Genomic DNA, 25787 nt, shown 5'->3' with positions numbered 1-25787 from the left:
CTCCATAAAATTATGTGTTATAACATCAATTTTTAAATGTGTGACAATGTAATGTATAAGAATAAAGCTGCTATATATTGATTCCTATTTTGACCACTGCAAGTATCAGAAAATAGGGAAATATTAGTTATATTTACTGGGAGCTGTTTGATCCATTTTAGTAAAGCTGTACCAATTTCTGAACTTCCTTTTTGTCCGTTTACTTCATTCCATAAAAAACAAAAGGCATTATTTGGGAGTGCAGCCTCATACTAAGTTAAATTGCGAGTACATAGTTTTCTACTGTAGTACATACTAGAGACATCAGAACTAAGAATCTGTAAAACACTTTATAAGTAAAATGTAGCACTGCAAAAATTATTGCAGTTTGAAGCTTTTTCTTTGTCAAACTTTTTAGCTGCAAACGATTCATCCCGTCTTTGAGTAGATTTTTATACTCCATTAATATTTGTTGTTTATGTGGTTTGTCTGATATCTCAAATTTTTCACATAGAAGATATTGATCTTTTTTTGGCTTATAAAAACTCAAATTATATTGCTCACAAAATATTTTTCGATACACGGTACAACAATCAAAATAATTATGATCTAATTTTTTTTCCTTACAATCCTGTATATAGAGCTCATACATTTTAGATATAGACAGTGTAGAAATTGCTCTGCAATAGTGAAACTCCATTATAGGAAGTTTTTCAATGTGAAATTATATTTTAGATATGGCCATATGGTCATGCGGGAAAAAATATTTTTATAGTTTTACAAAAAGTGATCAACTCGACACTTGGACAAAAAAGTTGTTATTTCTACTCGCAAAAAAAAATGACCAAGTAACATAGTCAGTTTTTACTTGCTCAATTTATGCTAAAAGTCAAGTCAGTCAAAATGGTTTACTAAGAGGTTCCTAAACTATTCATAATATCACTTTTTCCACACATAGGGATAAAAAATTGAATTTAAATTAAAATTGAATTTTGCACTTGGTCACTTTTGGCATGATGGCGACGATATTTGTAATTTTTGCTATAATCATTAAAATAGTTGTTCTCTATTACACATGAATCTAACTTACATTAAATATACTTATTTTGATTATTTTGCCTCTTCAAGGTTATGAGGTAGTTCTAGTAAAAACGACACGTAAACAACGCTTCAGAGATGGCGTTGTGTTCCATAACGGCGGCAAGGTCACACCGTCAGCCACCACTACCATACTCTAGTAATCACCTCTTGCGAATCGTAAACTAGTTCAGTAATGTTGCAACCATAGACAAATATATTATAATTTCTATTATGGTGTTGCAACCATAATAAAATGAATAATGAGTATATTATGAGTGTCATAGTCCGCGTTTTTATCGTATTACGCGCTTCTGCATCGCCTTGTGTTTTTTTGTGCATTCGTATACGATTGACAAAACACTATTACTGCACTTTAAAATCACCCTTTTTTCGAATTGATAATTGTGGATATTTGTATTAGATACTATGTATTTTATTTTTTGTAACTTTCATTATATTTTAATGAACAATTACGATTGTGAATCTTGTCAATTAAACGTGAGCTACATAAACAAGTATACAGACTTGTTTTAGCTTCGATGAAAAACCGAGAAGGTATTAATTTTACCTCCTCGAATTATTTTTATGTCTGTTACCACTTTTTCTCAACTCTCATCAAAATGATTTTTTTCAACGATACGTCAGAAGATCACAAATCTTATATAGTCGAAGACATTACACTCAAAAATCGAAAAAATTTCATAATCATTCTATAATATTCTAAATTTTTGGGTACTATATAACTGTATAAATAATTTCTAAAAAAATGATATTGGTTTAATTTAACAATGGATTTTTACAATTATAATAAATTTTACAATACGCTCAATTGTGTAGATTTTTTTAAACAACATTTTGATTGGTTTTTTAATTAAATTAAATAATTAAAATTAATTTAGTTCTGCATTTCATTTCATTCAATATAAAATTTTTTTTACAAAAATCTTACTTTTTTATTAACTTTGATGTCCGTTTTTACTATGAAAACTAAATAAAGTCTGAATCTTTTTTTTCATAATAAAGCATATTATATTAATTTTATTTATGATATACATAAAAGTTCAGTATTTCGGGAACACTTTCAAAAGTTAAGTTGAAAAAATGAATTTTTTGTGAAAAAGTTGTCATTTTGAATCTCTCCTGAGGGCGGTTAAAGGGTCAGGATTAAAAAAAAATTATTTCTGTTTATTTATTTTTCAAAATTTATGGCAGTTTTAAATAAAAAAACGGTAGCACAGTGGGGTCGAGGCACAGTGTGGACGAGGCATAGATGGGACAAGTATNACCCAGCACAGGGGGGTCGCGGCATAGTGGTGACGTGGCATAGTTGGGTCAAGCATAATGATATCTGACAGTGATTAAAATCACTATAATAAAAAACGCTTCGATGAAAATCTGTAGATAGTGTTTAATTTAAAAAGTTGATGGACTATTCCAAAATCTATATGATCTCCTATTTCCTTATTTATATATTTACAATGTATAAACATTTAAAAGGAAATGGTTTTATTTTTTAAAAAAAGTATGTCGAAAAGTATTGGTCCATACATTTTTCAAAAAGTTATAGTATTTTAAAATTAAAAATGTAAAATATAAATTCGAGAATTTTAATACAAATATAGATTACGGTATCCATTTTCACCGTAAAAATTGTATTCATGTAAAATGTAAAAAATAAAATCGAGTATTTTAACACAAAGATAGCATTCGGTAGTCATTTTCACCATGAAGATAAAATAAAGTCCGAAATTTTTTTTTCCATAGTAAAGTATATTACATTAGCTTTAATTTAAGATATATATAAAAGTGACTTTCCGGAACACTTTCAAAAGTTAAGTTGAAAAAGTTTTTTTTTTGTAAAAATGTTGTCATTTTAAATGCCCCCCTGTGGGCAGGTAAAGGGTTAGATTTATAAAAAAAATATACCAAATGATAGGTAAGGATATTATGTATCTATAAAAAAAAAAAGATATTGATATGTTCATTTTTAAAAAAGTTATGGCAGTTTTTAGTAAAAAAAATTTAAAAATTTATGAAAATTATCGATTTTTAAATTTGTAATTTTTTTGGAGGTTTCCCCCATTTACGGGGAACGAGGGAATTTTTTTCAACTTTTGAAGGTAATGTCTTCAACTAGATACCATTTGTGATTTTTTGACATATCATTGAAAGAAATTGGTTCGATGAGAGCTGAGAAAAAGTATATAATAAACACAAAAAAAAATTCTTCATAGTAAAATTAATACGTCGGTTTCGCATCGAAGCTAAAATTCTGAATAGTAATAACAATTGAAACATTGAGTGCCGCCATAATAAAATTGGTCCGCACGTGTTGGCGAAATTATTTAAAGAAATATTGATAACGTTTTAGGCGAATTATCCAGCCACACCGCACGTCATCATTTGTCAATATTTTTAAAATACATACATAATCGATAGCTGCAGCACTAGTCGACCAAAAAATTTTACAAAAAAGGTCTAAAACATATCTTAAAAGAATGCATTTTACTCACTCTGTATTACATTTAGAGCATTAACACCTATTACAAAATTGAAAGAGGACAATATTTCGAAGATAATCATAAATCCATTTTAAGATTAACCTAATATTAAGCATGATAATTGAATTTGAAAATGTACTTTCTTATTAAACTTCAATCAATTATAACTCTTTACTAATACAATATATCCAAAAACGAATATGAGATCATCTCCAAAATATTGTTTTCTTTCGTTTTTATAAAGCGTGTTATTGCTCTAATTGCAGTACTTAGTGTGTAAAATGCATTTTAAGAAGACATGTTTTTACACTCTAAAATTGGCTATATAACGTCCTCTTAAGAAAAGTATTTCTAAATTTTTGAAAACTTAAAAATTTGTATAAAAAGTAGAACTTTTTCAACTTAACTTTAGAAAATGTTACGGGAATACTGCGTTTTTTAAATATATGTTAAAATAAAGCTTATTTTATGTACTAGAAGTTCAAAAAAAAATACCGACGATCTATTTTCTGTGTTCAAATGGCATTTGAAGTAGAACAAAAAATAGGTGTTAATTTTGCTTTTGGATTAATCCACCAATTTCTTAAAATTAAACACAATTTTCAGATTTCCATCGAAGCGTTTCTTATGATAGTGATTTTAATCACTGTCAAATATCATCTATACATGTCCCAACTATGTCACGTCTATATTGTGACACGACCCCACCGCGCTACTGTTTTTTGTTTTAAATTAATATTTTCAATATAATTTTAATTTTAAAAAAATTAAAATAATTTTGTGTTGTCATACAAAAATTGTTAAATAATGAAAGATTTATGTTCATCGATATGTTTTCTTCTTATTGAGAGGGAGGTTGTCAGGCATAGACTAGGAGAACAACGGCCCTGAGGTAAAAAGTTGTAATGACCGTAAATTCTAAAAAATTAAAAATTTTAAGCTTTATAGAAATCCAACCAGTTCAAATTTCATCGTTTTAAAGTAGACCAGATATGAATTGCACGCTTGTCTTGTCATAGTTCGGTTTTGAGCTTTATATTTTATTTATATTATTTGTAAGAACAGCATAAATAATTATTTATTTAATATTATTAAGGTTATAACAGTTAAATATATGCCAGTAATATCGAAACTACAAAAAATAAATTATTTGGGTAGTATTTTTTTGCTATACTGATTGGTTTTTTGTTATTAAATGCATGACTAATATTGAAAAAAAATATTTGCTAGTTACCGTAGTATAAAAGTTATACTAGTAGTTATAATAGTATAAAACTAAGAGTTTTTAGATTTTTGCTCGTCAACTTTTTGTTCTGAATAAAAAAAACAAACACGATAAACATTTTATAAAAATTAATTTTAAGTAGTTCATTGCGTTTTATTATTTTATATTATAATACTAGTGCTCATCTACATTTTTTTGATAAGTGTTTATTTCTGAGCTATTGGCATTTTTGTAAAATATCCTTATAGGGGAGGTTATCGTATATTTTGATCACACTATTTATGTTTATTTTATAGTGCGTTTTTCTCAAAAATGTTCGTTGTTTAGATGTCTTTTAACAAAACATCATTAATATGTGATCTAATTTACACGTTTATCAAGATTTTTTATAATACGAAACTACGCATAAAATATGAGTAGTTATTTATTTGTAAGCTTTCAGCTAAAATTCTTTTATAATAAAGCATAATAGATGACCTTATACTTATTTTTAAAATTTACCAACGTGCTATCATTTATGCGTTGTAATAAAAGCAATAATAAACTTTTGTGTGATATTTTTCTGAATGATAAATTAATTAAAAAATATGGGATCATATTATGTTTAACACTTTATTGCGTAAGAGAAAATCGATTAAGAGTAAATCAGTTTTCCTAATTGAAAATCACATATTCATTATTTAAAATTAATATGTTTAAATAATCGTTAATATAATTTTTATTAATTTAAACTTTAATTACTACCTAAAGATAAATAATTTTGAGAGATCAAAAATATCAACATTTTGTTTCTTACAAGATAGATACGCGGCAAATCGCAATATTATTTTTTCACAATAAATGTAAGAAAAAACTTTCTCCTAAGTTAATATATTTTACGAGTATAAGTTAATTTCGATTTAGTTATCTATAACTAGAATTATTTTTTGGGTAAACCCATTCTAGTCTTAACTATAACAAAAGATAATGAAAGATTACTATTAAATGAAAAGTGATTTGTGATGTATGCGCATTATTTGTTAAATATATATATATTTCATTTACATGACTATTATAATATGTATATTTCATCAAATATTATTTAAAATATATGTTTACTGTAAAAGCATTGATCAAATAGCTAATAACTAATAATAATGAGCGATATTTAATCTTCAACTAAGGTCCCTTACCTCTACAGTTTTAATGGATTTTGCCTACTCTATATGAGTAAAGGAATATTTTTTGAAGCGTCATTGTTCTTCAAACGTAGTTGTGAATGTTACTTACGTTTCACGTATAAATTTTGAATAAAGTTGTGCAATTGTAAGTAGTAATTTATAAATTTATTAATATTTATTGTAACATATTTATTTATAAGTTTTATTAAAATTAGTATAGTTGGATTAATCTTATTCACTTTAGTCAATACTTTATAGACTTCTATAAGACTTATAGTTAATTATTATTCATATAATTGAAAATTTAAATAACAATTAAAATTGAATATTCAAAAGTTAGTGATCTTGTTAGTTATTACTAGTGTGAAAAATATAAAATCATGACATTACTGATTGGTATTTTTCGTGTGTATATAAGGAGTCATATTATAGTCGCCATATTATATTTTATATTTGCTGGGTCAAACTAACAAAATACCTAATTTTGAGGATCTATCAAAAAAAATCGGAACAGGCGATTGTGCCATTCAAATGACGCTCTTATATAACTGTAAAAATTTTTGAGAAAATAAAGATTTTCCTTTACTTACACTAGGATATACCTACTTTTATGACAAATTGTACATTTATATCTATACTGGAAGTGTTATAATTTTAATGATTTATCGAAAAAGTAACAAAAATGAAAACTTTATGAAACTTATAATTTTAAATAGCATAACATAAAAAGTGATAGTTAACAGTGAATAAGTCAGTTTTCTACATGACTAGGGCCTTATCTATGTATAAAATTTTAAAAGTATCTTAAGAAGAAATGTTGTTATGGGGGTTAGAAAAATTGGGTGAATTATATCATGTAAATATAAACTAGTATTAAAAAAATTTGACCTGCTACACTCAGATCGTATATTGAGCGTTATGTGCATTAGTAGTGTATAAAGTTTATAATTTGAACATTGAATAATTTCAGAATCATTATTATTGAAATAAAATATAAATTAGTAATATTAAGTATAAATTAAATTTTATGAGATGGTATAGTCTGTATAATATATTATTTAGGATTGATGTTTGGTGATGGTCATTGTGATCTCATTCTGAATTTCTACTTACTTACAATGACATCTGCATCTAGTACAAGTGCTCGTTCATTATTTGGTGATTCTAAAAACATGTTGAGTGAACGAGTAAAACTGAATATAAATAATATGTCATCAGTTATTAAACAGATGCAAAAAAGTTCAAAAAGTCATGAAATTATTAGTCAAAGTGTAAAAGCTTTAGCATCACAAGATTCTAGTATTGATCATACTGAGAATAACTTGAATCAAATAAAAAATATTTGTATAAATTTCAACCAACAATTATGTGATTTGAAAAAAAATATTTTTGTCATAGAAGAGGTCAAAGAACATGTTCAAACTATGCAAAGATAAATCTCGAAATTTTAAACAAATGTTACTATGAAAGTATTTTAAAACTATTGAAATAAAACTAAGAAAATAATAATTATTGTAATTCTATTATTAATTTTTGTCTATAATAGAAATATAGAGGATATATCAAAGTTTTCATTATCTTAAAACATAATTTCATTAAAAATCTGAAAATCAGTTTCATACAATAATTACCACTGTTAAATTAACTAAAACCTTTTATTTTCAGATATAAGAATGCAAATATTTGTTAAGACTCTTACTGGCAAAACCATTACTCTGGAAGTTGAATCTTCTGATTCAATTGAAAATGTCAAAGCTAAAATCCAAGATAAAGAAGGAATACCACCAGACCAACAACGATTGATATTTGCTGGTAAACAACTAGAAGACGGCAGAACATTGTCAGATTACAATATTCAAAAAGAATCTACATTACATTTGGTTCTTCGTCTCAGGGGTGGAATGCAAATATTTGTTAAGACTCTTACTGGCAAAACTATTACTCTGGAAGTTGAATCTTCTGATTCAATTGAAAATGTCAAAGCTAAGATCCAAGATAAAGAAGGAATACCACCAGACCAACAACGATTGATATTTGCTGGTAAACAACTAGAAGACGGCAGAACATTGTCAGATTACAATATTCAAAAAGAATCTACATTACATTTGGTTCTTCGTCTCAGGGGTGGAATGCAAATATTTGTTAAGACTCTTACTGGCAAAACCATTACTCTGGAAGTTGAATCTTCTGATTCAATTGAAAATGTCAAAGCTAAGATCCAAGATAAAGAAGGAATACCACCAGACCAACAACGATTGATATTTGCTGGTAAACAACTAGAAGACGGCAGAACATTGTCAGATTACAATATTCAAAAAGAATCTACATTACATTTGGTTCTTCGTCTCAGGGGTGGAATGCAAATATTTGTTAAGACTCTTACTGGCAAAACCATTACTCTGGAAGTTGAATCTTCTGATTCAATTGAAAATGTCAAAGCTAAGATCCAAGATAAAGAAGGAATACCACCAGACCAACAACGATTGATATTTGCTGGTAAACAACTAGAAGACGGCAGAACATTGTCAGATTACAATATTCAAAAAGAATCTACATTACATTTAGTACTTAGATTGCGTGGAGGTTATTAATGTGTATTGTAAAACAATTAGTATTATAATAATTATTATTTTTATTTGAAGATAATACTTTTTTTGTAACATTTTTTTGTTTTTTTAAATTAAATTTTTTAATGACAAATTTACGTTTATTTATATACAGTTAATGAATAATAATCCAATTAACAATAAAAGAATGAAAATGAATGTAATAAAAATAAATAAGCAATACACAAATTTAAGTCTATCTATTTTTTGTTGATTAAATTGGTAATTTTTAACATTTTTTTCTTAAAACTGCCATAACTTTTTTAAAAATGAATAAATATAAATACTTTTAGCTTTGATGTCTAACTGAGAAGGTATTAATTTAACTATGATGTGTTTTTTTTTTGTGTCACCACTTTTTCTCAGCTCTCACTGAACCGATTTCTTTTGATACGTCAAAGTTTGTCATAAATGGGGGAAATCTCCAAAAATAATTACAAATTTAAACATTTTTACTTCAAACTGTCGTAACTTTTTTATAGATGCAAGATGTCTTTACCTATCATTTGATATATTTTTTTTTATAAATCTGACCCTTTACCTGCCCACAGGGGTGGATTCAAAATGACAACTTTTTTCATGAAAAATTAACTTTTGAAAGTGTTCCGAAAATACTGATACTTTTATATATACCTTAAATTAAAGCTTATGTAATATACTTTATAATGGAAAAAAAAATTTAGGATTTACTTTTTCTTCACGGTGAAAATGGATACCGTATTCTATATTTGTATTAAAATTCTCGAATTTATATTTTACATTTTTAATTTTAAAATGCTATAACTTTTTGAAAAATGTATGGACCAATACTTTTCGACATACTTTTTTTAAAAAGTAAAACCATTTCCTTTTAAATGTTTATACATTGTAAATATATAAATAAGGAAATAGGAGATCATATAGATTTTGGATTAGTCCATCAACTTTTTAAATTAAACACTATCTACAGATTTTCATCGAAGCGTTTTTTATTATAGTGATTTTAATCATTGTCAAATATTATACTTGGCCCAACTATGCCACGTACCCCCCTGTGCTGTGACCCCACTGTGCTATCTTTTTTAGATACCTTAGATATTTACCTATCATTTAGTATATTTTTGTCAATATTATACTTTTTATCAGGCTACATGGAGGGGGTTTCAAAATGGCAACTTTTCCACAAAAAATTAACATTTGAAAATGTTTCGGAAATACATATACACTTATTTTTTTTTTTTTTGATTTTATTAGTCCATTAAGGGCCATAGCTATCTACCCCAAGAGGAGATTTTCTTAACCATTTATTCTCCGTGACGGATGGTTAGTCCGTCGCCAGAGAGTGGAATGGCGACTCCAATTACCGAACTGATCTTTCGTTCAGCAAATGAAGCCGCTCGTGACTGAGTTTCGAACCCGAGACAATGCACGTCAAGCAGTGCCGCGTTACCGACTCAGTCACATCGTCCCACAAATACATATACACTTATATATATCCTAAATTAAAGCTTATGTAACTACTTATTATTATTACTAATTACTTTAATTATAAAAAAAATTTGATTCTGGACTTGTCTCATGGTGAAAATGACTGCCTTATAAAAAAATATACTATTTTTGTGAAAAAATTCTTGAAATTATATTTTTCAATTTTTATTGCTATAACTTTTTGAAAAATCTATTGATCAATCGATTTTATTTTTTCATAAGTACATTTTATATATCCCTTTCAGTCGATATACTTTTTTTTTAAATCGGACCTTTTTCCTTTATACAGCGGGGGTCCTCCTAACCTTTAAACATGCGTATAGAAAGTACTAGTATACTGATTACGTACAGTCGCAGTATAAACGTTAATTTATGTAATTAGGTAATAAGTTGATTATGCCTATACGCATATTCATTTTGTGGGACCCATAGTACTTGTATATTGGTACTTATGGGTTGCTTAAAATGTGATTACAATTAATGCTACAAAATATAAAGTTATAAAGCTACAAAAAAACCGCAATATTATACCGCCGAACAAACAATATTTTCGGTCACCAATAATTTTAGTTATAACAAAAGGAGAATAATTATAACAGGCAACAAACTCAAAGGCCGCACTTAATTTACGTTGTGTAACTGATCACAGCAAAAAAAAAAAAGATAGGAACAACAACTGGTTTTCTTTTGGCAAGCGCCGGCGCAACAGGTTGGTGATGGAAAAGGCTGATAAGAACTAATTGTCTCCACCACGCTATGTCGCCTGGCTCGAACACTAGCTACTTGGGGTCAGCCACCCTTATCCTAAATTTCCACTTGACACGATCTCCCACATTATCTACGCTCACATCAGCTGTCCTCATATTGCATTCAATAACATCTCTCTATCTCTTTTTTGGTCTTCCTCTACCTCTTTTTCCTTCAACATTCATTTCTACAACTGTTTTTACAGCTTCCGATTCTTCTCTCTTCATAACATGACCAAACCATCTAAGTTTATTTTCTCTCATCTTATCCACGATTGACGCTACATCTATACTCCTTCTTATATGCTCATTCCTTATCCTATCTTTTCTAGTCATTCCACTCATTCATCTAAGCATTCTCTTCTCTGATCTACTTTCATATCAATTACCCAACACTCTTAACCATACATCATAGCTGGTTTCACTACAGTCTTGTAGAATTTATCATTCAGCCTCATTGGAATTTTTTTATCGCATAAGACACCAGATGCTTCTCTCCACTTCAACCACCCGCACTTAATTCAGTGTCTTACATCCTCGTCAACACCACCGCTCTTTTTCACAACTAACACTAAATACTTAAAACTTTTCACCTCTCCAATCACGTCCTCGCCTATTGTCACTGGTCTCCTTGTTTCACTTACCTCGTGTTCTCCTTTATCAAACTCGTACTCTATATACTCTGTCTTACTCCTACTTATTCTTAAACCCTTTTCTTCAAGAGCTGATCTCCACGCCTCTAGCCTTTGATTAATTTCCTCCCTATTTTATCCTATTAACACTATATCGTCAGCAACAACATGCACCACAGCACCTCTCCTTTTCTCATTAATGCCCACTTTAGAACCTCCCTCGGTACTCTATCATACGGTTTCTCCAAATCTATAAATTAATAAATATCATACAAAGCTTTTTTTTTTCTCTAAACTTTTCTATTAGTATTTATAAAACCGTGGATAATACTGATAATTTCTTGATATATAAATGATATGAATATATGACACTTTAAAAATGATTTTATTTCCATAATACTTCACATAAATAGGGATACATAAATTTATTTCTGTAAAGTAAAAACTTAGGTGTATTCTAAGTATTATAATGTAGCCCATTTGGTAGGACTATGTACACAGGCATCATTTATAAGAATTTGGTAATATCTTATCTATGAAAACGTTTAATAAGTTGGTCACACTGTATTTGTTTTAACTTTTTATTAACGCATTTACGGAAAAATTATGTTTGTATCAACCTCTCATCCTACCACTATTACCGCTTAACATCGTTTACCGCCTATGAAGGTGGCACATTATATATTTCTTTGATTTCTGTGGAAGAGTTTGAAATTCATACAGTCAGTATTGGAGTCACGTTATTTCTTTCATTGCATAATTTATTAATTTTAATTTAATAATTTGATTCAAATTTTAATTTTGTTAATTGATACGTTTATTAGTTATATAATTTGAGTAATTTTGTTTTAAATCAACTTTAAAAATGTTTTGGAGTAAGTATTCAATTGTTACAAAATCGCAAAAACACGTGTGAATATGTCTAATTTATATTTTATCATGTCCTTATATTTAAAATGTGTTTTTAAATATCTGAATTGTGTGAAATCATGATTTTTTTTATTATTATTAGATAATAAATCACGTGTTATTTTTTTTCAACAGGTATAGTTTTAGAACCTGGTAAGAAATACAGTACAGTTGTAGAAAACTCATTTCGTTTGTCTATGGCCACACTTGATTTAAAAACAGTAAAGAATTGTAAGTAATTCACCTTATTTTTTTATTCTAAATTTTGTATTTGTTTTATTTGTAGATTTTATGCATTATTATTTACTGTGTTTCAATTTCCAGAAAATATTTGATATGTGTTAGATATATTGTAAATAACCATTTATTTTTTAGCTGATGATGTTCATACAATTTATGTAGAAACTGATAATAACCCTCGAGTAATTCTTTGCCACTTATCAAAAGGGTCTAAGCTTTTTCAATGTCCTTTAAATCATATATTCTTACAAGGAACTGATTTAACATTTGTTACTACTGCTTCAGCAAATATTCACCTAACAGGTATAGAATACATAGTTAATATAACAATTTTTGTATGATAATATAATTTTTTTTAAATATTTAGGATATTTAGAAGTGTCTGATGAATTTGATTCTGATTTGGAAAGTGATGATGATGTTGAGGACAAAGAAATTGAAGATTCTCCTGTTTTAAAAAAAAATAAAAAAGAACAAGGTATTATTTAAACAACAATGCCTTTTATTATTTTAATAAAATTAAAAATGCAAAGACCAACTAATTAGAGATCTACTTAAAAGGCATATTTATATAATAACTGCTGTGTTATAAATTATCATTAAATTAGAAAAAGTTTAATAAAAAACAAAACATTTACTATTGGTTCTATTTAGACTTATTAATTTCTTTATAGGATGCAGTCATAAGCAATTTATTCATAGTCTATATATATATGTACATATACATACACACAGAGTGGTTGAATTAGTTGGACCACTAAATTTATTCTAAAATATTCTTGATAATATTTTTTTTTGACTTTGAATAGTATTTAACTCTTAAGGTTTAAGTAATTAAATACTTTTAGGTCCATCTCTTGTCTTTTTAAAGAGTACCAACTTTATATTTTTAAATAGTAACATACATATTTTACTAGTTTAAAATGACATGCTGATAACAAATTTGGGACAAATTCTTTGGAGTTATTAGCATTTTTATACCTAGGCAGAGGAGGCTTGTGACTAAGGTATACCTAACAATTAAATAGTTGTACATTGTGTTATAATTTTTAATAAGCCAATAATTTTTATTTAATATGCTAGTTAAATATTTATGTTGCTGTTAAAAAGAAGTTTGTACCCTTATAAGAAAAATAGAATGCAGATCTAAAAAGTATTTAGCCATTTATAAATTGATAATTACTATTCTACAAGGCTAAAACAAAATTTTTAATATAAATGATTATTTTATATATTTAAATATTCCAATAGGAAATAAGCGAAAATTGGAGCAAAATTCTCCCAAAAAAATTAAATCAATGAAGTTAGATGATGACAATGTATCTGATGAAGATGACAGTGATGATGAAGTTATGGACTTTGAAGATGACAGTGATGATGATGAAGGTTTAAATGGTAAATCATTATGTTAAATTTCATTTTGATTTTGTTGTTTGTCAATTAGTATATATTTTATATGAATAATCTTAAACTAATTAATTTGTATATATATATATATATCTTATTAGTCAGTGATTTACTTGATGACGAAGCTGAAGAAGATTCTGATGATGAAGATTTGGATGATGAGGAAGAAGATGATAGTGAAGATGAAGAACCAATTAAGAAAAAACCTAAAGCCGATCAACAAAAAACACCAAAAAAACAAGCCAATGGAAATGAGCAAAAAACTCCAAAAAAAGACCAAAAAACACCTAAAAATCAGAAGACTCCATTACCAAAAACACCTGATGCTAATCAATCAATGTTAAATGTACAGTAAAAAATATGTAAAGCTTACTATATTTATGTAATACAGTTTCTATTTACCAAAAAAAATTTGGGGAAGAAAAAATAGACTTTTAAAGACTATTAACGAATGATAAAAAAATCTTTATTTTTTGGATTTAGACATATTTTCTTATTTTAACTGAATTAGTTGAATTTTGGCTTAGTATAATTACTTTTTAAATTGGTTAATTGTCAAAACTAATCTTGACAAAAATTGAGTAACCCTGTTTTACACAAAGCCATTTAACTGTGTTTAATCTTAATATGGAAGTATGATATTGTTTCTAATTAAAGGGTACAACAGAAAGCAGCAAGAAAAAAAAAAATAAAGAACCCAAAACTCCTCTTGATGGAAAAACTAAACCAGATACTCCATTGCCAAAAGATAAACAAAATCAACAGCAAAAATTAAATGGTGGGGTAATAATTCAAGATTTAAAAGTTGGTGATGGTGCTGTTGCAAAACCTGGAAAGAATGTAAGTTCTGAGATTTGTTAATTAAATAAAAAAAATTTATTTTTAATTACTACAATTAAAGGCTAATGTTTTATATGAAACAATCTAATCCCATCGGAGTTGGATTAGGGGTGAAACAATTGAGGATAAGATTGGGCTAGCAAAATTAATGGATAGCCCAAACAATTAATTAAATAATATAAAAATAAAATTGCAAAATTAGAAGTATATTATTATATATATACTATTTATATATATTGTGGGATTAATTTTATTTTTTAATTATTGTACCAGGCTCTGGATTGATCAGACATCTAAAAAATATTTTGGGTTGGGTTAAATTCATATTTTTTGGTCTGTGTTGGGCTTTAGTTTTGATTAGTTTAAATAATAATCAATTATTTTATCTTAATAGAAAATTGATGTAATTTCTTTTAGGTAAAAGTTTATTACATTGGTCGCTTGAAATCAACTGGTAAAGTTTTTGATTCTATGCAAAAGGGAGCTGGATTTCAATTTGGATTGCAACGTGGTGAAGTGATTAAAGGTTGGGATATTGGTATTGCTGGAATGAAAGTTGGTGGAAAAAGAAAAGTTGTTTGTCCACCTCACATGGCGTAAGTTCAAATTATAAATATTAAAGTAATAATTATATATTATAGAGTGTTAAAGTTAGGATAGTTTAAATAGTATCATATACATTATTAAAATGTATAGATTTATATATTTAGAAAAATTGCATATTTTTGAAGTGAAACTTCTTATTAATAGATGGTCTGAAAAAACAGATTATTGAGGGCTGTATCGTTTGGCCGTCACGATTGGCTGTAAAGTATATTCTTTTTATAATTTAAAACTGTATTTTCGAAAATTAAAGTAATTTTATTTAAAAGGTATTAAATAATTTAATTACAAATTATTTTGATTGTGCATAAAAAAATATTAATGAATCCACAATTGTAAATTGTAAAGATGCAATTTTTACGCGATAACAAAAGAAATTTCACTTCATTCGCATTTACTCATAACACCCACTGGATTTTTTTATTAAATATTTAATATTATAAATATTTTCAAATATAAAATATTAAAATATAATTTATTATTTTGAATTTATCATTTATACAGGGTGGAACGGCGGATCTAACTGACAACTCATATAACTTATGATCTACATAACATTTTATACTTTATTTTTTTTAATCAATTTTTACAATATAGAACTATATTTAAAATATGTTTTATGTTATTTTTCGCAATTACAAAAAATAAATAAATTGCGTACTGTTACCAGTAAATAATGTAATAAGTTTTTACTTCTGTACTGTACATAATATGGACACTGACATTTGATACTATTGGAAAATTGTATAAAATTTTTCTTTAAAACTTATCTATAAAAGGCTATCTTAAAATCTTAAAAAAAATTTTAATAAAAAAATTAATTTTTAAAATATTTTTTGTAATTGCGAAAAATAACATAAAACATATTTTAAATATAGTTCTATATAGTAAAAATTGATTAAAAAAAAATAAAGTATAAAATGTTATGTTGATCATAAGTTATATGAATTGTCATTTAGATCCGTTCCAACTTGTATATATATTAAGTGTAGTTCTTGATATTTTGACAAATCTAATTACTTTTTATTTATTAGTACTTTATATTACTTTTATTATCAAAATCATCTCTGTATATACACATTAATCTCAACCCTTAATTATAGATTAAAAACTAATTTTGGTATATTTTATTTTTATGAACTGTGAAGAATTATTATCGTAGTTTGAAATGATGAAATACATTAACCTTAAATATTTGTTTTATCTACAGGTATGGTGCTAAAGGAAGTCCACCAGAAATTCCACCTAATAGTACATTAGTATTTGAAGTTGAACTTAAACATGTAAATTAAGTTAAATTAATATGTCATTTATTCTGACTGATATTCCTAATATATTTGGGTGTTTTTCTTTTATTGAATTGTAAAATATTACTTTTAACATCTATCTCAGTTTTTTTACCATTGTTTTATATGAAAAAAAAATCTTTGATAGTATTTTTTACCTCCTCAATAAACTTTGACCAATAGATTTACAAACAATCTTAAGTATTTCTAAATTTATTTTATAAATATAACAAAGCATTTTTTCTTATAGAGTTTATACAAGTTCATCATAGTACATTGTGTAACTAGTTTTTAGTTTCTTTCACATGTATTGTATTTTTAATTTAATAAACAATTCTTATTTTAATTAAAAATTAAATTCTTTTTCTGTTGTAACGTGACTATATTTTTCTCTATTAATTTTAGTGGTATACTGCAATTAATTAATAACAAATGTTATAATTGACATACTTAAAAAAATTTTTTTATTTAAATATAAGCGTTATACTAATAATTTTTTTTAATTTTTCCTAAATTCTTAATAGATATTATAATGACTAAATAACTTTACTCTAGGTGTTGAAAATATGTTATAGACTTAGAAACTTTTGAAACCCAAAATTTTAGTTTCTAACTTTAAAATCTGGTTGTAGACTTCTAATTTAATCCTTTAATAAGTAGAAGAGCCACCTATTCTTTTGAATTAATTATAGGTTAAAATATATTATTTTTAACAATTAAACATTCATTAGGAGGGTTATTTTAATAGGTAATTTAGGAATTATAATTCAATTATTTAACAAAATATCCATAAAAATGTAAATGAAATTTTAATGAGTGAAGTCTACTACATGTAGTCAAATTGAACAATTTGGATTAATTACTGTTAAATTTTATATGGTTGAGTATTATTCTGAACTATAATTAAACTGGCATTCTTCTTTTTCCTCGCCTTAATCCCAACTACTTGGGATCAGCCACCCTTATCCTAGACTTCCACTTGACACTATCTCCCACATCATTCACGCTTACATCAATTATCCTCATATCACATTCAATAAAACTGGTTCAAATCAAACTGATANCACATCAACTATCCTCATATCACATTCAATAAAACTGGTTCAAATCAAACTGATATTGATTTTAAAATTTTAACTACGCTTTTATTGAGATTTTCAATTTCTCTTATGTTAAAATTATATTATGTAGAACCACAAAACAATATTCTTATCTAGGATAGAGATAGGTTTGGATATATGTAATATTAGTTGTAATGAAGTTTTGGAAATATAATTATTAATAATATACATAAAATTATTTTTACATAGTTATGAAAAAAAAATTATTTAAGAAAAAGGAATATAACACATTTTTTTAAGTTTTTTAGAATTTTTATGCTTACATGTGGATGAAAACTATTAATGTTACATAATTTTAGAAAAAAAAAAAAAATAATGCTTAACATTCAAATTATTTTATTTTAAAGGTTAAAACACACAACCTAATGATTCTTCCATAAATTTAGAATATAGTAGCATAAATTTGGCAACAAAAGCTTCTAAGTGAAACATAGTTTTGTTACCTTTTAAAAGACAATGTTCATAATGAGAGGCTATTTCAACAATATTATGTTTTAATGACATATCACAATTTTTCACTAATTCCTTCAATAAAAACTGAAAATAGAGCATATTTGATTAAAATACATATTAACAGAAAGTAAAGAGTTCCAGAAAGTAAATATAAACACAATCTGACTACAGGGTAAAAGTCAGGTAAAAAATGCTTGTATATTAAGTACTGGGTAAAGCTAGAGTCCTGGCTTTTATTTGAAGAATTGAGTACTTGAAACATCTCCAATACTTAATACAACAAGTCAATTTTATGCTTAAATAAAAAATATTTTAATAATTAAGACAGTAATGAGAAATCAACAAACCATAATAATTTACAGTATAATAAAAATGTTTTGAAAAATCGAATAACAATTGATCTATTAAATATTTTGTGTTCATTTTTTGTAAATATAATAATTACATTAAAGGACTATAAAAATATCAAAAATTATATTATCTTAATTTATTAAAAACATTTTTTTTTAAATTTGCAAAAAATGTAAAAAAAAATTCTGTAAAAAAATATTTATGATTAGTATAAAATTTTTTATAGTATTTTAAGTTTGTGAAAATTTAAATATTTTAATGTTTATTTACTGTAACAAAAGATATATATATATATAAGTAAGAAAAGGATAGAAGTTAAACATATTTTCACATTAAGTATAGGTTTAAAGTTATAGTTTCTTCTATAAAAATTATCATTCGATTGGGCATCTGTAATTGAAACAATTTTTTTTTTATAGTCTTAATGTATAATAATAATAATAAAAAAATGCAAAATATTCAGTAGATCAAAAATTATTTTATTTCTCAAAAAATCGTGAAATACCCTGTAATATAATTTACCTTAAATATCACATTAGTAGGAATACCATGCACAATTAATTCATATAACATTGACCGAACTTCTAACAATTTTCCTGGAGTTTGCTGACTTAATATTTGCTTAGCAGTTTCTTCAATGTAAAGTTGCCAATCAGGTATCACTATACTCTGTGCAACATCAAATGGATACCTATGAATTAAAAAATAAAAAAAAACCATGTAGCATCTTGATTTAAAAGTATTAGTAAATATGTATGTACATATAAGGGTAGTAAGGATATTTTTTCTATTCCTGACGAGTGAAAATGTAATTGTGTTAGGACAATAATTGATACTAAATAGAAAAGTTGCCTATTAAATTAGGGATGATTAAAAAACTATCATATAACATTTTATATTAAAGATAAAATATAGATTATTTAAGAAAAGTTGTTAAGTCTTTGCTATATTGACTTAAATATTTGTGAACGTTGAAATAATCAATTTTATGTAATGGGTAATCAGTTTAGTTTTATTTAATTATATACTTATTATTATAATTAGTTTAACATAATACTTACTGTTTAACTTTACTAGCTTCTAACATTAGAATAGCACGTCGAAGATTACGCTCACAATTTTGAGATATAAGTACAGCTAATTCATCAGGTATGCTTAATCCTTCTTTTTTGCATATATTCTTTGTAACAAAATATAACAATAACAAAAAAATTGAATAAAGTTTATTTTGTGATTTATTTTTTTGTTCAATGACACTAATAAGATATTTATGTAATAAAGATTAATAAAAATAACTGACTTTAAGTATATTACAAATGTTTTCATGAGTAGGTGCTGGCACACGCACTGCTAAACATCTACTCTTTATAGCAGGAATTACTTGAGCAATAGAATTAGCACATAAAATAATTCGACAAGTAGCCATATATTTTTCCATTGTTCGACGTAGAGCTTGTTGTGCTTCTTTTGTTAAACGATCAACTTCAGTTAAAAGAATTACTATGATGGAAAAGAGGATTTAGAAAATTAGCATTTTTAAATAATAATTATGTATTGATATTTTTAATACTATAATTAATAATATGTAAATAATACCTTTAAAATGTCTTTGTTTAGTTGAATCTAATTGATGAGTTTGAGCTACAGTTTTTATAAGTTCCATTATTACAATGCGGTCATACATACCAGCATCACTAGCGTTCACTTCAATATGGTAATTACTAGCCACAGTCATAATTTCGAATTTTTTATTTGAAGGAGTCTGGAAAATTATAATAGATAATTAAAAAATTCAAATGGTGTCAATAAAGACTATTCAATAATAATTAAATGTAAATTAATTATTGAATAGTTTTTACTAAAATTATACTCTTGATTAAAATATATTTAACAGTCAAGAAGCAACTAAACATTATTATTGTTTAATAATAATATTATTGTTTGATAGTCAAATATAATTTTAATATATTATAAGTATGTGTAAAGTATAAGTATGAAGTATGAAGTATTGATGAAAAACAAAATACTACAGTAAATAATTAAAAATACCATAAAATTCATGTGTTCTGTTCGTAGCCTTTCAACACCAGCACCATATAATTGTCTCAATAAACCAAGAATACGGGTTTTTTTACCAGCACCATTTGGTCCATAAAAAAGTAAATGAGGAAAATCTCCCTGATTTACCTATAAAAAAGATAAATTATCATAAACTTCATCTTTGTTTTGGAGGTCAGCATTATAATAAATTAGTTTTGTATATTCATGCTATGTTTTTATGTAAACTACATAATAATCAGTTTTACATCCTTCTATTTCCCAAACTTTACATGCTACAGAGGGTGGTGGCCCTCTTTCACATGTTAGAGAGTTATAGATTGCTTCATTTTATGATTTTTAACAATTCTCTAGAACATTAATAAAAATAAGTGATTTTTAAAAAAAAAAGTATTTCAAAATATTAGGAAAATTTTTGTATTTAATAATTTTTTCTGAGAATATGTATATTAATATTTTTTCTTCGTTCAAGTGAGAAAGGAGCATTTTTTAAACAAAACATTTCATATAATCCATTAAAGTAAACTATATTCAATGTTTTTAGACATTATAAGAAATATTTATGATCAAGTACATTAACTAATTTAAAATTACATAAAATAATTGTAGTTAATTAAATACATATACGAGGTGTGATCAAAAAATACCCGGACTGTGTTAATAATATTTATATCAATTAAGATAACGAAATCCCGATAATTTAATTCGATAAAGTAACTTCTAACGAGAATTTGAGCATTGGTTTGAAATCGATAACAATATTTATTTTTATTTTATGGCATTTTTACGAAAACATGTTTCAGTCATGCGTCGATTTTTGAAATGGAAACAATAGAACAAAGTGTGTGTGTAAAATTTTGTTTTAAATTAGGGAAAAGTTCTAGTGAAACTTTTAAACTTTTGAAGCAAGCTTTTGGAGATGATGTTCTGTCTCGGACAACATGTTTTGAGTGGTTTAAACGGTTTAAGGAAGGTAGGTCATCCACTAAGGATAACGAACGATCTGGTAGACCATCGACCAGTAAAACAAATGAAATTGTTGCTCGTGTTCGTGAAATTATTCAAAATAATCGTCGATTAACTATCAGAGAAGTTGCAGAAGACGTCAGAATATCTTATGGTTCTTGCCAAAAAATATTAACCAAAGAATTGGGCATGAGTCGAATCGCAGCCAAATTTGTTTGGTTTTGTTTTTGTTCATTGGTTAAGAGACGAGGAACATGACTGAAACATGTTTTCGTAAAAATGCCATAAAATAAAAATAAATATTGTTATCGATTTCAAACCAATGCTCAAATTCTCGTTAGAAGTTACTTTATCGAATTAAATTATCGGGATTTCGTTATCTTAATTGATATAAATATTATTAACACAGTCCGGTATTTTTTGATCACACCTCGTATGAACTTACTAAATTGGTTAAATGTTGAGCTTGAGCTAAGTGGTAATCCACTTTTTGTAAATTGTGAGGTCTATATTTGTCAGCCCATAAACTCATGATTATATAGTATTTAAAAATAAATTTAGTATTACAGTAAATATAATTTGATTTCGTATATGAATATTAAAATGATGAAAACATATAAGAGTATTCGTTAAAACTAAACTGTAACAAACATCACGGACTGATTTTTGTAACATTAAATACATTATCATATTTATGTTTTTAGGCGGGAATTTAATATGAATTCTATTTATTTTTATCATTGAATTATAAAATCCTACTGTAAAATATTACGACTATGAAGTTAGCAATCCCTTTGTAATAATTTCTTATCATATACAATCAGTGGTTACCGCCTTATATTGATAACTAATAACGCTAGAGAGCGTTACATATTCCAAAAATTTGTTATACTATATTAATTTTACATGTTATATAAGATATTACTTTAAATACTTATAATAAAAGCACAACATAATAACAAAATAAAATTCGTTAAACATACATAGAACTTCAAAACATATTTGGTAGCAAAATTACTGGATTATTTCAGTAGCTGATAACAATATATAGTTGGATGAAAACAGGCTAAGTGTTATATTCATTATTTTTTCAACTTAACTTTTGAAATTGTTCAGGAAATACTGCGTCCTTTAAACATATATCAAATTAAAGCTTATGTTATGTATTATAAAATGAAAAAAAAAAATTTGTCCCGACGACTTATCTTCTACGTGCAAATAGCTGCCGTAGGTTAAAAACATACTATTTTTGTGTTAAAATTTTTGATTTTCGATTTTATATTTTCAAGTTTAAATTGCTATAACTTTTAGAAAAATGTATGTATCAACACAAATTTTTTTTTCTGAATACCAATATATATATACCTATTTCATTTAATATACTTTTAATTTAAATTGGACAATTTCCTTTTATACAGGAGGCGTTTAAAACTTGAAACATACATATAAAAAGTAGAACTTTTTCAACTTAAATACTGAAATTACTGCGTCCTTAAAATATATGTCAAATTAAAGATTACAATAAATACTATAAGTTCAAAAAAAAAAATTTGTTCCCACACCTTTTCTTTTATAGGAAAATGGCCATTGAATTTAACGAAAAATGTAATCTTTATATTTAAAACTTAGATAGTTTTCTTTTATTTGATATAATTTTTTTGAAAATCTTACTCTAAACCTGCCCACAGGAGGAATTCAAAAATCAATTTTTGCACACAAGTTAAGATTTTTCAATGTAATTTTTGAAAATGTTCTGGAAATATTGACACTTTTATTTAATCTTAAATTAAAGCTTATATTATATACTTTACTATGAAAAAAAATCGAAATATAGATTTTCTTCTTGGTGAAAATGGCTACCGTATTCAAAAATATGCTATATTTGTGTTAAAATTCTGTTTTTTATTTTATTTTAAAATATCGTTCAAGGGAAATACACTGACTTTCATGAATATTATATAATTTAATTTACATAGAATAAAGTTCATAAGACATAAAAAGTTAAACTTATTAAAATTTGTTTGTTTTTTTTAAAGTCAAAAAAGTAACTTTAAAATTTTAAGTAGTTTAAATTGCCAATTTTATCAAACAACGAAAGCGACGAACAGTTGCCGAATTGGTAACACTTGTATCTTTCACGATTCGGGTACGAGGTTCATATTTACCAGTGACACATTTGATTTTTATCTCATTTAGATTCATTAACTTCAATAAATATCAAGGATCTCATCACTGTAGTCTCCCCTCATGAGAAGAAATTTCTTATTCATTTTAATATTATTTTACTATGTGTTTTTTTTTGTGGCTGCGATTTATTTTTCCAACCATCACTTAACTTACTTTTTTCAATGATATGTCAAATGATTATAATTCGTATTTAGTTGTAGATAATACCCTCAAAAATTAAAAAAAAAATCCCTTAATCAAATAAAAAGTATCTTAACCAGCATTCTCCATACAAACAATTAAAATCATTAATTTCTAATATTTTTGAAGTATTTATCGTTGAATTAGATTTTAAAATAAAAAGTAGATTTTTTAACATTTTGATAAGTTTTTTAGTTAAAGTAAATGATTAAAATTAATTCAGATCTACATATTTCAATTGTAGAATCTTTTTAAACATCTAAAATTAATTAGAAATTATTACTATGATTTCAATTAAAGTGATCTAATACGTTAAAAATGCAAAAAAAAAATCTTGATAAATTTATTGTATATAGTGAATTATAAAATTTCCTGACTGCATATTAATCTTAACAATACCATTTTTTTCTATTTAATGATGTCAATTTCAAACTTGCAAGTTAAGCTAAGAGTTATGGTAATAAATAAATTTTTTTTTAATATATATAAAAATTATAAATTGTATTTTTGAATCTAAGAATTACTAATCTGGATATAATTAAAGAAATAGAAGTTAATCTTTTATTCGACATACTGTTTTTTTAAATCGGACCATTTCCCTATATTTGAGGGGGGTTTAAATCTAAAAAATGCATGTAGAAAGTAGAACTTTTTCAACTTAACTTTTGAAAGTGTTCCGGAATGTCTGACACTTTTATATATATCTTAAATTAAAGTTAATGTAATATACTTTATTATTGTAAAAAAAATTTCGGACTTTATTTTATCTTCATGGTGAAAACAGACATCAAAGTTAATAAAAAAAATACGATTTTTTTTAAAAATTCTTTTTTATATTTTTAACTTTATAATGCTATAACTTTTTAAAACATGTACGGATCAATATAATTCTTTTTTTTATAGATGCATGATGTCTTTACCTATTATTTAGTATATTTTTTTTTCATATCTGACCCTTTACCTGCCCACAGGGGAGGATTGAAAATGACAACTTTTTTACAAAAAATTTACTTTTTCAACTTAAATTTTGAAAGTGTTCCGGAAAGTCTGACACTTTTATATATATCTTAAATTAAAGCTAATGTAATTTACTTTATTATGCAAAAAAAAAATTTCGGACTTTATTTTGTCTTTATGCTGAAAATGGCTACCAAATGCTATTATTGTGTGATAATTCTTGATTTTATTTTTTTCATTTTTAACTTTATAATGCTATGACATATTGAAAAGTGTATGGATCAACATAATTTTTTTATGAGAATTAATATTTATATCTCTTTTTTATTCGACATACTTTATCTTAATCAGGATATTAATAAGGAACTAGCAGATCATGTAGTTTTTGGAATAATCCATCATTTTTTTTTAAATTAAACACTATCTAAAGATTTCCATCGAATCGTTTTTTATGATAGTGATTTTAATCACTGTCAGATATCATTATACTTGATCCAACTATGCCACGTCACTACTGTGCCGCGACCCCCCTGTGCTGGGTTTTTTGTATGTATTTTAATATTATTCGTTAAAAAAATATCTGAGCTGGATTGAACTAAGATACATTACCGCTTCTATTATGCTTCTTATTCTCCGAAACACAACATTTAAATAATGTTGCTAATCAACGAAAAAAACTCTTCACCTTCATCGTAATAATGTTATATACAACAAAGTTAATGTATCAAAATATTTATTACAAAACTTTTAATGATTATAAGTAATTCAATACAAGTACAAAAAATAGTCTTTCTTAACCAAAATTAAACTACAAACTAATTTATATTTGAAAA

At 25.8% G+C, this 25787-nt stretch overlaps 4 protein-coding genes across 6 annotated transcripts; 3 read left to right on the top strand and 1 right to left on the bottom strand.

Annotated features, from left to right (window-relative positions):
- The first annotated feature begins 5939 nt into the window (after positions 1-5939).
- LOC126900431 (polyubiquitin-B) lies at positions 5940-8754 on the top strand. Its single transcript, XM_050676142.1, has 2 exons — positions 5940-6090; positions 7611-8754. Exon 2 carries the CDS (start codon positions 7619-7621, stop codon positions 8534-8536), a length of 918 nt encoding a protein of 305 aa, XP_050532099.1. The 5' UTR covers positions 5940-6090; positions 7611-7618; the 3' UTR covers positions 8537-8754.
- On the top strand, positions 7064-7381 carry LOC126902129 (uncharacterized). Its single transcript, XM_050679153.1, has one exon. The coding sequence runs from the start codon at positions 7064-7066 to the stop codon at positions 7379-7381; it is 318 nt and encodes a 105-aa protein (XP_050535110.1).
- Positions 8755-12046: 3292 nt separating the features above from the next.
- On the top strand, positions 12047-16750 carry LOC126900429 (46 kDa FK506-binding nuclear protein). Its single transcript, XM_050676137.1, has 9 exons — positions 12047-12271; positions 12441-12536; positions 12681-12848; positions 12913-13023; positions 13797-13940; positions 14054-14298; positions 14610-14792; positions 15210-15388; positions 16606-16750. Exons 1-9 carry the CDS (start codon positions 12262-12264, stop codon positions 16685-16687), a joined length of 1218 nt encoding a protein of 405 aa, XP_050532094.1. The 5' UTR covers positions 12047-12261; the 3' UTR covers positions 16688-16750.
- Positions 16751-16841: 91 nt separating this feature from the next.
- On the bottom strand, positions 16842-22752 carry LOC126900430 (replication factor C subunit 3). 3 transcript variants are annotated; one of them, XM_050676140.1, is made up of 8 exons: positions 22076-22312; positions 20656-20793; positions 20203-20368; positions 19907-20106; positions 19668-19786; positions 19129-19297; positions 18246-18339; positions 16842-17093 (listed from the first exon to the last, which is right to left on the bottom strand). In XM_050676140.1, the coding sequence occupies exons 1-8, from the start codon at positions 22160-22162 to the stop codon at positions 17083-17085; spliced, it is 984 nt and encodes a 327-aa protein (XP_050532097.1). In that variant the 5' UTR covers positions 22163-22312; the 3' UTR covers positions 16842-17082. The 3 variants fall into 3 exon arrangements, with proteins under 3 accessions (XP_050532097.1, XP_050532098.1, XP_050532096.1); XM_050676141.1 differs by lacking the exons at positions 16842-17093; positions 22076-22312 and adding an exon at positions 22614-22752 and having other exon boundaries at positions 18014-18339; XM_050676139.1 differs by lacking the exon at positions 16842-17093 and having other exon boundaries at positions 18016-18339; positions 22076-22313.
- Between the last annotated feature and the right edge of the window lie 3035 nt (positions 22753-25787).

This window comes from Daktulosphaira vitifoliae, unplaced genomic scaffold (genome assembly GCF_025091365.1).
Source record: "Daktulosphaira vitifoliae isolate Bord-2020 unplaced genomic scaffold, ASM2509136v1 Scaffold_3, whole genome shotgun sequence".
Classification (NCBI taxonomy): Eukaryota; Metazoa; Arthropoda; class Insecta; order Hemiptera; family Phylloxeridae; genus Daktulosphaira; species Daktulosphaira vitifoliae.
The sequence above is the reverse complement of the archived record's forward strand: the minus strand, read 5'-3'. Positions and strand labels throughout refer to the sequence as shown.